This window comes from Aspergillus lentulus (genome assembly GCF_001445615.1).
Source record: "Aspergillus lentulus DNA, contig: Alt17, strain: IFM 54703, whole genome shotgun sequence".
NCBI classification, from domain to species: Eukaryota; Fungi; Ascomycota; class Eurotiomycetes; order Eurotiales; family Aspergillaceae; genus Aspergillus; species Aspergillus lentulus.
In genome coordinates, this window is record NW_028322112.1 from 1,681,084 (window position 1) to 1,693,931 (window position 12,848).

General features: G+C 50.2%; 4 protein-coding genes across 4 annotated transcripts; 2 read left to right on the top strand and 2 right to left on the bottom strand.

The window, feature by feature from the left end:
- Positions 1-924: 924 nt before the first annotated feature.
- Positions 925-1,941, bottom strand: ALT_9560 (sterol desaturase family protein; the record flags this gene model as incomplete). Its single annotated transcript, XM_033560020.2, has 3 exons — positions 925-1,255; positions 1,317-1,383; positions 1,437-1,941. The coding sequence occupies 3 exons, from the start codon at positions 1,939-1,941 to the stop codon at positions 925-927; spliced, it is 903 nt and encodes a 300-aa protein (XP_033415911.2).
- A 1,408-nt stretch (positions 1,942-3,349) lies between these two features.
- On the top strand, positions 3,350-6,157 carry ALT_9561 (uncharacterized protein; the record flags this gene model as incomplete). The annotated part of the gene is made up of 4 exons (XM_033560022.2): positions 3,350-3,545; positions 3,600-3,717; positions 4,706-4,770; positions 4,836-6,157. The coding sequence occupies 4 exons, from the start codon at positions 3,350-3,352 to the stop codon at positions 6,155-6,157; spliced, it is 1,701 nt and encodes a 566-aa protein (XP_033415913.2).
- Positions 6,158-7,512: 1,355 nt separating this feature from the next.
- ALT_9562 (uncharacterized protein) lies at positions 7,513-9,768 on the bottom strand (the record flags this gene model as incomplete). Its single annotated transcript, XM_033560023.2, has 1 exon — positions 7,513-9,768. The coding sequence occupies one exon, from the start codon at positions 9,766-9,768 to the stop codon at positions 7,513-7,515; it is 2,256 nt and encodes a 751-aa protein (XP_033415914.2).
- Positions 9,769-10,745: 977 nt separating this feature from the next.
- On the top strand, positions 10,746-12,803 carry ALT_9563 (HET domain-containing protein; the record flags this gene model as incomplete). Its single annotated transcript, XM_033560024.1, has 1 exon — positions 10,746-12,803. One exon carries the CDS (start codon positions 10,746-10,748, stop codon positions 12,801-12,803), a length of 2,058 nt encoding a protein of 685 aa, XP_033415915.1.
- Between the last annotated feature and the right edge of the window lie 45 nt (positions 12,804-12,848).

A 12,848-nucleotide genomic window follows, 5' to 3' on the forward strand; every position in this document is an offset into this window, starting at 1 on the left:
GCCCAAAAACACATTTCGCAAAGCCCAATCTTGGGTTTCTGTTTGCCGTACTTTCTAGTGTTGGCTGTAATGAACAAATGGCCCTGGCTTAATCCATCGTCACACTAGGATGCTATTGGCTAGTATCTCAATGTTCGCTAAATGGCACAGTTGCTATAGTTTCCCAACTGATATCACCTTCAGGTACAGTGGGCCTGCCATCTATACCCCGTTTTCCGGCCCTTAATCCATCCTAGCCTTTACTTCCTCCTTTGTTCCCCTCGGGGAACTTCGGTTTCCGCTATCTCATGTATTTCCTAGAAACAATCTAATGTCCTGCATGAAATGATAGGGCAATTCGCAGATTGTCTTCGTGTTTGAATTTAAGAGTTTGGAGGACATCGAGCGTTTGTGTGCGGACCAGACACGCTGGAAAGCTTATGGACATGCCTTTCCATTAATGGAACGCAGCTGGAGCTCTGAGTTTAATAACGGAGACTGGGGCTTCAAGGAGTGAATGATCAGTGGATAGAGTCCATAATTATAGGCACTACATGCAGGGCTGTAGTTGGTTCTGTATAGAACTTCAGCCAAATCGCTCTTAGGCTACTCCCACAATCACTGAGAGAACTGAAACTACTCTATCGATGCGCGCACCTACAGATCTCGTTTCCACTTGCAGTGATTACATCCGCAGCATGACATTCTTGAGGTAGAAGCAAACTCGGAGCGAATCATAGCGGTAACTTGAGGCATAATCAAACGTTGACCGTCCTGGGCAATTTGCCACCTTCTGAAAAGCACTGGGGCCAGTAATGAAACTTGCATCAAGATCTATTAACATTAAGTATTGCTCTAATTTGTGGTTGTACAGGAAACGACTCTTCGTCAGATCGTCATATGCATATTTACCCAACTCCTCTATTCTCGGGACATCAAGACCCTTTACTCCCCCTTTGGTTTCTTGATAGGGTTGCCCTGCTCATCCACGAGTCCTTTCGCCCGCATCACCTTGAGCGCATCATGGAGCGGATCCAGCGCGGGCTCCGGGGCCCGGTGCGACCCGAAATAGGTGTCGGCCCAGGTGAAGTATTGCCCATAGTTGACGGTGAAATACATATGGTGCAACGTATGATGCGCGGGGCTGTTGATGAATTTCTCCGTCCAATGGCCCGAAATCATGTCGCCGTCGTGAATGAAGATGGTCCAGATCTGGACCGCACCGAAGAGGGCCATGTATAAATGTCGCTGCATGGGACAGATGAAGACGAAGACGCTGTTGATTGTTAGAAGGATGGCCTTGAAGAATCACTGGGACGAGGGACCGGGATACTCACTGGTATGGCAGAGACTGCACGTATCCATCTAGCGGGTGGAATGCCAGCGCAGCCCATGGCGTGGGAACTACATATCGTCAGCATGCACTTACTCGCACATGGAAGTCTGTGAAAACCAACCGATCCATTTGTGATGTGGCTTGTGAATGTACTTGTATACGCTGGGGTGATGCTCTAGGCGATGAATCCAGTAGATGGCGATATCATTGAACGCCATGTAGAGGATAGACGAGATCACCAGCCAGGGCCAGCCATAGTCGCTGACTGAGCGGTACAACAAGCTTTTGCCACGGACCTCAGCCAGGAACCAGGGCAGAGTCAGAATGTTTATAAAGGGAACGGCGGACAGCGATGATTTGATCTCTTGGCGGATTTGATTCGGCAAGAATCGCGGATGGTACTCGAGCCGTCGGTCGAAGATGAAGTAGTAGGAGAGCGCGCTGAAAAAGAGGTAGAGGGAGGTCGCGCCGAGTTGCGTGATGATCAGAATCGAGATGACTTGACGATAGATGTTGTCACGATCCCATCGCGACGTCGGATCGGGGAGACTGGGATCGGAGGGCAGCAACCAGGCATAGGCTTTGTCCAGAATGAGGGGATCGAGAAGCTCGAGAGCGACATCCATGGCGGCTGATATTTTAAGAATCGATCACGATGGCGCGGAGAAGAATGGTGCGCCACATACAGAAGCAACTGCGGGAAGTTGGTTCGATGTTGGATCAAAACAGTTGCCAGAGACTCAGAGTTGCAGTCAGGGGAAGTTCTTGAGGCTCCACTATTGCCGTTGATTGTCGAATCGGAGTATTGGATAATCCTAGGGGCAATTTTCAATGTCCGTGCGCTATTCTGTTTATAGAAAGATATGCCCGCTCTTTTATATATGTATGATCGTATGATGTATCTGACCACTTTATTAATTGAGTTAATTGCAGATAGTCACATTGCTTTTCAACCAGTGGACCTGTAAAATTAGTCTCTCACCTTCATCGTGTTAGATTTCATTGTGGTTGGTTGGACACATTGATAAAGCATGATCATCGCTGATCAGCGCTAATTGGCTGCAGTGGAGCAGAAATCTCAAACTGACATCCTGAAGGCGTAAGACTTTCCGCCAGCTGGAATACAGCTCTGCAAGACTGAAGCAGTTTTAAGAAATTCATTAAGGCTCGAGCTTCCCAGATTCCCGGGAATCATGCTATCTACGCTAGACAGATTCGCATCCTTGAAAGCATAAGTCCGCTGTCACAGCTTTCCGTATTAGTCATAGTATGAGACTAGCGGACCTTATAGGTAGTTGACTGACAGGATTAGGCCTCGTATAAAGCATTTGTAGGATCCTACATGAGTACAAAACCACTGGAGTCAACCGGAGCATATCTACATAACCTGCATCTTCACTTTTGGAGCGCTCAATCGTGCTCTTCGTGGTCTTACTGGGGCTAGTGGACTTACAGTCGAGTATGTCATACTAGCTAGACTCAATTCAAATTGCCTGTAAAATATGACTTCAATCGTTCAAGCGCAGCCCAACCCATTGATCTCCGCGAGTCGGGGATGGTAGTGGCTTAGGGGTGATTGATAGCTAACTAAGTATTAAGGTTAAAATCAAAATACATAAAAGCCAATCAAGCAGCACTCCGCGCTTATCGGCATGATAAAGTCTGGCACTAACCAGAGAAGCATCAAAATTCGCCAAGACTGACCAGTAAGCATCAAGGTTTGTATAGGATTCTGAATCTCGTTTCTCAGAGGGATCAGGAACACTAGTTCAATTGCTAATAACTTCGATAGATTGTGCTCAGCCCACAGCCAGGAGCAACGCATAATCGCCTAGAATGATTTATAATCTGGTTGGGTTCCTAAACTAAGCTGATAAATGAGGCCAAATCTTCCCCGGAATCCATAAATATATCGAGCCACCCAGTCCTTCTGGGTGTAAACAAACCTTTCCTCCAATTTAGACGCCATAAAACACTATCCTCTGATTTATACAGTGTTTGCTAAGCCATCTCGTACTATTCAACTCATTCAAGATGTCTTTCGTCCCAACAACAATGTACTATGCCTCCGCGGCAATCAACGCCATTTCCATCCCCGGACACATCATATTCGGGATCAACCAAGTCGACCCGGCTATTGCTACAATCCCCTCGGACGAAAAGCATGCACTAGGAAAGGCCACAGCGACCACTGCCTGGGATATGGTGAACGCTCTGCTGGCTGCTTCTGGTAAGTTCCCATCCGCTACTCAGTGTTCCCCCAACCTGCTGACATCTATATCAGCCCTCCTCAACATTCAATGGTCGAGATTGGGAGTCCGGACTTTGGAAGAAAAGGCGATCATCGGCGCTACGGTTCTGGCGGGCACATTGACGGGCTGGAGATACTTTAAGGTGCGCTCGTACGCTGGATTGGGTTGCTTGTGGGTCGCTCCTTGGCTTACTGCGGGAGCCATGATCTATCAACGACTTGAGAAGGCATGAAGAGTTGGATTACAATGTAATAACGTATGTGAGATAGTGATATCACCGCCAATGAAATAGAAGGGTCAATGTTGTGGTGGTTATGAGAGGCCTGCTTATTCACAATTGTTCAACTGCCTATACCTATCGGCTTATTCTATATCTGAACCTACAATAATCCGACACTTTTTAGCACCAATGACTATGCATTTGATAATCCGTGTGCGGCGACACGCCCCTGTGCGTGGAGGTAAAGGTGTAAATGATAAGAAAACCAGCTGCTTTTTTTGGATAATATAAGATCTAATGGCATACTTGCATGGGTGAGTGTCGTAGGGCAGAGTAATCGCCCGGCTCGACCGGCCGCCATCATGCGTGCAAATGCGGGTAACGGCATCCGCTTTCGAGACTGTAAGCATGACAAATGGAAAAGATTGAAATAGCTGATGAGCTTCGAATCTTCCTGAATAACTTGATATTCGGAAGACGGCATATGAGACTCCCTTTTGGGCAGTTTACGCCGCCAAGACTTGCTTGGCAGATCTTAAGAGATCTTAAGGCACGTAGGAGGCGATCCGTAGGTTTACCAGGTCCGTGGTTGAAGAAAACGTCTGTACAGATCCAGATCGGGTAGTCAGACGTTGTTAGTAAATAGAAGCTAGGAAGAAAAAGAGAGAGGTAAAAGATTTCTAACCTTTCTCAGGTAATAAAATGAGAAGCAGTAATAAACTCAGAAGCACCTAGATCAACGCAGGTCTTCTCCATTACTTCGTCGACGACGATACATAATGGAATCGGCTTTTTGAGACTGTCGATAAATAATAATACTGCAAAAAACGCCTCTCTTGGGAATTGTTACCTTTCCATGTATATAGGCGCAGTATCTTCTTATTCCCTTATCCGGTCATAATCTTCCATTCCGATCAGAATGCCGATTATCGTGGACAATTGCAAGGCCACCAAGGCGCCGGCCCCTTTCTCACATCCCAAGGGTAAGTAATAAGATCCCGTTTGCCCTCGGGCATCTGTCAACAGTAACACTGATATGCGATTGCAGGCCCATGTTATGATCCTGAAACCATCGTCTTGACATGGGATGGCCCCCTTGATCCCGAGAACCCCATCAATTGGCCCAATTGGAAGAAATGTGGAGTCGTGGGGATAGGGCTGTTTGCAACATTCATCGCCTTGATGAATGGTACCATCATCACCACGGCGCACTATGCCATCGATGAGGCATTCAACATTGATGAGTCGACCTTCCCGCATTCCTACTGGCCGGTCACGTCCTGGGGTATTGGCGGCGCCCTCTTCTCCTTGTTCTTGCTACCGGTCATGGAAGATTTTGGCATCCGCTATGTCTTCCTGGTCGTCTATCTGATTTACATTTGCTTCTTGATTCCCACCGGTGTGGCGCAGAACTTTGCGACCCTGATTGTCACGCGCTTCTTCTCTGGAGGATGCGTTGCGATCCTAGCTAACACTGTGGCTGGAATTATCTCCAACGTGTTTGTTGGGAACCGGGCACGAACGGTGCCTATGAGCATGTACATCACTACCTACGTGGTTTCCAGCAGTATGGGACCCGTTGTGGGTGCCTCCATCTTCCAGTTCCTCTCGTGGCGGTGGATCGGTTACTCGCAGCTCATCTGGACCGGCGTCTTCTTCCCCCTGTTCATCTTCGCTCTGCCAGAAACCCGTGGCTCGGCTATTCTGCGGGCCCGTGCACAGAAGCTGCGTAAAGAAGGGAAGAAAACCTACACGCAGGACGAGCTGGACACCACCTCAGTCCTCAAGGTCGTTCTCAAGAGCGTGCAGCGCCCTTTGTATATGTTCTGCACGGAATCGGTTGTCTTTGTCGCGACCATGTGGTCTGCCTTCAGCATGGGAACGATCTATCTGTTCACTCAATCGGCCGAGCAGGTTTTTGTGGAATTACATGGCTTCGATGCCGTTCAATCGGGTTATGTCCAGGTCGCCATTGTCATTGGGGAAATCCTCGGCTGGATCTTCTGTCTGCTCACCAACCGGTGGTACTATAACTCAGCGCTCCGAAACACCGAAATCCCGGGAACAGAGATCCCGGAAGCCCGTCTGTATCAGGCGCTGGCTGGAGGTTTGGTCGGCGTCACAGGAGGAATGTTCGTCTATGCCTGGACCTCCTATACTTTCATCCCGTGGATCGCCCCTGCCATCGGCTTGGCCATGGTGGGCGCTGGCTCCACATGTGTCCTGGTGAGCATTGCCAATTACCTGGTCGATGCCTACAGCAAGTATGCCGGAAGTGCCGTGGGCGCTATCGGGCTGGGTGAGAACGTTTTCATCGCCTTTCTTCCCATGGCGGCTCAGAGCATGTACGCCAATCTCGGTTTCCAGTGAGCCAGTTCGCTACTGGGCTTTGTGTCGCTGGTCTTGGCTTTTGCTCCTGTGGCGGTCTTCATCTGGGGCAAGGATATTAGAGCCCGGAGCCCGTTCATGAAGGAGGCCGCCGAGGATAAGAGAAGAGATTCGGTGGTTTCTGCGCAGACAGCAGAGGTCTAGTTCATTTTGGCGAGTGATCATCAGCATCTTGCACGCCGTCCTAATAGAATTGATGCTGCCTGAAGTTGCCCGACTCGACCTGGCTCTTGTGTCTGCGGGAGCTTGGCCCCCTTGGGAAAGTTGCTCGGCGTCTCATCTTACCTTTTTCTGTCGTTCGACCCGTTGCATTCTGGCATTTCTTTCCGTTATTGAATACCCATTTTCTCCATGTTTTGATTCGGATAATCCGTGATGCCCAGCTTGGTGATGAAGGAATCTCAAAGGGAATCATCTGGTCACTGACCATAGCATACGGTGATAATTGGCGCAGAGGTTGTGTTTTGATTTGTACATTAGATCGGTAAAGCTACAGGAACGGAGTCAGGGAATTTAGGGACAAAATGTTAGAGTAGTTAAGCACAATGTATATTTAACCGAGATGCTCCTGCCACAAGCAGTCGGTATCATACAACCTAGATAAACTTGTATCTTGAAGCATATAGTTCCTAAGTAATCTCGCGGTCTCGCTTTCTGATTCGTCCTTTGAGCACATTCAACCATCACAGCACACTCGGTGGCACCATTATTTGAGAGTATCTCTCCCTTCAGACAAGCTCAACTTTAACTCGGTATCCTCCTTGTCTCGCATATCTGGGCGGCGCAGGCAAATTCCATGACCCAGGATCTCATAAACGCCACTACCTGTTGCTGCTTCACACGCAGCATCGGTCTCTGTATGGGTGTCGCCATAGGTGGGACGATCTTCCAACACATGTTGGCCCAGTACCTCGAGGACAAGCATTTACCAGCTGACATTGCTACAAGCGCCGAAACATATGCTGTCACGCTCAGATCGATGCCTGCAAATAAAGATAATTCTCATCGCGGAGGCCTTCAGCCAGAGCTTCCAAACACTGGCAGAGATACTCGCAGGAATCGGAGGTATAGGGTGGATTCTGAGTTTCGCTGGCTCAAGTACGTGACAAAGAGTGACCACGTCCGACAGTGCGATCGTACAAGTTCTTGAACGTGCTCAGTTGTAGCTAGATCACAAATCTTCCCAATGACATTGGTCGATACGTTATTCTCGCCCATTCATGGACTGACAAGAAATGGAAAGCTGGAGTAGGACAGCTGTTAGACGTGTCCCACAAATTTATCTATGTACACAATATAACACGGTTATTGCCAAATACAGCACCTCTTCGCATTGATCACCCCTGTACCGGATCATCATTCATTCTCGACCGCAGCGTCCTGTGCTCCGCCTGTGTCAAAACCTCATCGCTCTCCTTAAAAGCCTCATACCGACGCTGTCCCTGCAAAGGCAGTCCATCCCCAAGTCCCAAAGTACCCATTGGCAGAACCTCATCTCCATCCGGAATAGACACATCCCTCACAACACCCGGAATCTCGTCCAATACCGGAATCTGATCCACTGACCTAGCCACCCGCAGAGGGAGCAGTTTATCGCCAATCGCAGCCCCGAAACGCAGCATCGTGAAAGAGTCTAACCGCTGCGTCCACCGTGGGTACCAAGACGCGTAGAATGCGAGTCCCAGCATTGGGATGATGTATAGGGCCATCATAATCGAGCCGACGATTATCCCTGCGGAGGAGATGGTTGGGATGGTCATCTCGGACCCGAGGTCCTGGTGTATCCACCACTGGCCAGTCGCTGACTCCAGAATTTGCTTGTTGGATAGGAAGGCTGCCGCTGTGAAGACCATGGGGAATCGGTCCTCGGCCTCCAGGAAGTAGCCGAGCCACTCATGGATGAGGGTGTCCGCGTAGCTGCCCATGTAGAGCGTCCCCACATAAGCATCCAGGCAGTAATGCTTGGGGCCGTATGACTCATACAGCATCAGGTTGAGGAGTGGGGGGGCGTCAAGACAGACATTCCCTTGGAAGCCGGTTCTGTTGAAGTTGTCGTTGATGGCCGAGAGCTTCGCAGCGAATGTGTCCAGGAAAGACCCTGGACCAAACATTGCGAGGGCCGTCGTGAGAAGCGGCCCTTTGTTGGCTGTTGCGATTGGGTCCCAGGATGCTGCGGCGAGGGTGTTTGTGGTGGTAATGTTATCGCGACGGATCCAGTTGGCGCTCATATCAGTATCAAAAGTCTGGTAGCGACAGTCTGCGCCGCAGAGGCTAACGGGGTCATGCTCCAAGAGTGGACCGGGGACTCCTTCATTCATGTAGTTTGGCAGCTCGAAGTATCCAGCTGTGGTGTTGACTGTGATTCGGTACAGCTTGCCGTCAGCGGGCGTGTTGCCGGAGGATCCCTGTGTGCTCGTGAAATTCAAATAAAGGGTTTCAGAGAACTCCTGACGATCTCGCGTCTTCTGCCACTGTGATTTAGTCAAATTGGCAGGCATGCAGGCCGTGACTCCCCAGCTTCTATGGTATTCGTATACTGTGTATTCGGAATAGTATCTGGAATAAAAAGACCCCGGAATACTGTCGCAATTCGACGGAAATTCGCTGGCAGGGATAGTCTCGTACGTGGCGGTGGAGTTCACGCGAGGCGCAAACTGTCGCAGTACACCCGTGTTGAATCCAGTCGGAAGCTGAGCATAGAACGAGTCGTTCATGGACAGGATGTTATTCAGGGTATGTAATTGTATCCCTGACGTGTTTTGCCACAAGAACGGCTGGACGTTGACGGAGTTTGCGTCGCTGAGTGCTCGGCGAGCCGTCAAGATGTCATTGCCTATGAGCGAGGTAGCCGTGTCACGGTATCTAAGGCTGGGGAGATCGGCTATGGTAGCCACCCTGTCCATGGACTCTGGGACACGGACCGTCTTTGTTTCGAGGAAGATTGACTGGATGGGATATGTCAAGCCGGCAATCAGATGAAGCACGATGGCAAGAGCCATGAATGTACTGCCATGCTTCTTCCATCCTCCGGAGCCAAGGGCTTTGTACAGGCTGATATCCAACCATCGACGGTCTGCCAGATTTGTGACTTGGCGCATTCGCAGGCTGTCGGCCGTCTTTTGATTCTGTACATAGATGACCGCTGCACTTGCGCATACTGCGGAAAGCCAAGGGAGAGTGATGATAATGATAAGGGTCCTGATCACCACGGCAGAGCGATAAATGCCTTCGTTCGGGACATAGTCCAAGGATCCGGGATAGGAATAATGCCCTTTTAGAAGTGCATCCCACGACTTGGCGCTCATGGGACGGAAGGAAAGGTAGACGATCGCAACCCACGCATAGATTGCCAGCGCTGCATACAGAAGGGTGGGCAGCAAAACACCTGGCGAGCGATGAAGCGTTGTACTGTAACCTCGTCCAGGGACCTGGGTTGCTGGAGGTGCGCGCGAATATGCCGGCGGCTCCTCATTGTGAGACGTGGCAGAGTCCGGGGAGAGATCATCCTCGGAATACTCAGGCGCTTGATAGCTGGGGCTAGATACTGTGCTCAGCGACAGTCGCCGAAGGGCAACGGCGCTATTAACTTCCATCTTGATGAGAACTGCCCTCTCTCCTGTTTGTAAGAAGGAAAGTAAGGGAAAAGCGAGCGAGGATCATGGAGTATGAGCCTTGTCCGTCTCGTTGCGGAGCAGATTCAGCCTTCAGGGGAACTTGGGAAGCCAGCCTTGTTTGGCACATCCAACAGACCTTGGCATGACTCGTTTAGGCGGCAAGGGTCTCTAATTCGTGGAGAAGACAAGGCTAAGGTGGCTAACAAAGGCTAGCCAAGGCGCTTGCCGGGGAGAAATATATAGTTGGTCACTGGTGTGCATTGACCCATATTGGACAATGTAACCACATATTCGTTGTAGTGTGCTTTAGTAGTAAGCAGTCCCTTGAAAAGAGATGAGCTGGCTTTATTGTCGAGCAGGGATATAGAGGCCACGATGACATATATTAATGCTATCCTGACGGTGTTTCTATCCTTGAACCCGTCTAATATAGTCGTTAATTCATCAACTGACACCCAATGCCACAATTATTAAGATTTCCGCTCGAATTGCATCCTGGGAAGCAAGTATTGCCATTTACTCCAGGACAGGTCGATGCTGGTTCCATTCCGGGAGTGCGCAGTTAGGGCTTACTATATAAAGATAATTCTGAACCTATGTATATGAGCCTGGAACAAGGTATCTCGCTGCTAACCATTGATCAAACCTAGCCCAGCTTCAGTTCATGTGACCATGTCTCCTCGACAGCGCCTTATTATCAAGGCCTATATGAGCTCTCCAAGAACCTAACTTGCATCAGAGCATTTCAATCTTTCTCATGTTGTCTTTCACTATTGCAAGATACCCTGCTTCCTATACCTTTCGACCAATAGGCTAAACCACCGTGATAGCCGGGCGTTCTCGTATTGAATCAGCCGATCAATCTTAGCCTCCACAGCCTCAACCCCACATTCTCTTTAACAAACCTTTGATTCCTTCCTTTGGTCCCTTGAGGACATTCTTATTTTGACCGCAATATGGCGCGGTACCAATATATACCCCTGCCTCCCATCGACGAACTGGGCCAGAGTCCCGCATTCACACGGATTTTGACTCTCTACGCTGGCACAGAGCACGATCCACTATATTGTACTCTCGACATTGTCGATATTGAGCATTTTCCATGGCCTCCGGAAGCCCTGTCGTATGTATGGGGCAGCGAGCGGGCGCCAGTGCCCCTCTACTGCGGTAATGGCCAACTCAGCATAACCCTAAACCTCGACATTGCGCTTCGCCACCTTCGTCTCCCTCATGCTCACCGCAGGCTCTGGGTCGATGCGGTGTGCATCAATCAGGAGGATTTGAGCGAGCGAGAGCGTCAGGTGGGTTACATGCGTCTAGTATATAAGCATGCAGTCGCGGTCATTGCATGGCTTGGCCCTGGTGTGCCAGAGACAGCAGAAGCGTTCGATTTTGCGAGGAGATTTTCCGAGTTGCAGAAGGATATCAGTGAAACCGCGACGAGTGCAACCGATGGGCGGACACTCTACTCGATGAAGACTGAAGCGGACGTTATCATGTTTGAATCGATGGCGTCAGAGCCACGGGCGACTGATGCACTCGCTCGTCTTTTTGCAGGGCAGTACTTTGAGCGCGTGTGGTGTATACAGGAGGTCGTCGCCTCGCAACGCTGCATCGCGAAATGCGGTCAGCACGAGATGGATTTCTTTGATCTGCTCTCGCTGCAGACCTACGTCTGTAATTTCCGCGGGGTTATCCTGGATGCTCAGGGCCTGGATTATCCGGATGGTACGGTGTCTTTCTGGAGTACCTTTGTCCTTGCCAGACGGAAGATCTTGGTGTCGCGAAAACGGCAATTCGTGGAGGGATCTGTCGGCAAGATGTTCACTTTACTTGGAGGGATCCGCAACTTCAAATGCACCGATCCCCGCGATCGGATCTTTGCTCTGCTTGGGATCTCGGACGAAGGATTGCAGCCTGTTTTGGCACTGACCCAAGTCGAAGGTGCGCATAATTCGAGGGCCTTGTCGCTCCTCCGGCGCGGGGTCATATGGCTCTCGGACAAGGTGAACTCACTCGGGCCGGATATCAACTTCCTCAGGCCTGCTGCCCTGAGACCAAACTATTCCAAGCCTGTGCGAGAAGTCTATAGAGACTTTACAAGGTTCAGCGTGCGCCAGCAGCCACGAAAGCTCGACATATTATGGCTCGTACAGCATAGCACACATCCGTTACAGGACAATTGGCCATCGTGGGTTCCTAAGCTGCACGAAGAACGCTCAGTGTCTCTCTTACCCCCTGGTTTGTGTCTCGCGGGTATTCCAATGAATGGCCACTATCGGTATTTCGCGGAGCTTCACGATTCACCCCTCAACGGTCCATCAGTCGAGCCAGATGTTCTCCAGCTGGACGGTTATCGTGTTGATCTGGTTGACGCTGTGAGCGACCTTATTCACTACAAGTACACAGAAAAGCCGCCAATAGAACAGGTATGGTCTCAGCTTTTCAACTTTCCGTTGTTTCCGCGTCCCGGCTTCCAGTACACGGGGACAAGCGAGGCTCTAGATGTTGCTTTCTTGCAAACAATAGCTGCCGGCATACTAGGGGTGATTGGCATGTTCCACAATCAGCAAGTCTCCTGGCAGAACTCCAGAGTTGGCGCTTGGGACGCCTTGAGAAGGCAGGTAAAGAGTAACATTTTGGCGTGGCTGCAAGCACATCCACCCGCTCAGGGATCGTCCTACCCAGACCTAGTGCCTGAGGGACAATTAGCGGACCTCCCTGGCGATGAGAATGCATATACGCATCCTCTTTGGGTCTATTCGCGCAATAGGCGAATGTACAGAACGAGATCAGGACTTGTCGGACTTGGTCCGCAAATGATGCAGCCAGGAGACCAGGTAGTCGTACTATTTGGGGGGAGTCTGCCTTTTATTCTACGGCGGTGGGGAAGAGAGTGGTTACTCATCGGCGATACATATCTTCATCATGATTCGATCATGCAGGGAGAACAGGTCCAGAGGGTCAGATCGTCATCTGGCTCGTCCAGGGTTGAGACTTTCAGGCTAGCATAGATCTATATCCAGCAACCTCCATTGCTTGATCCAAAGGTCGAGTAG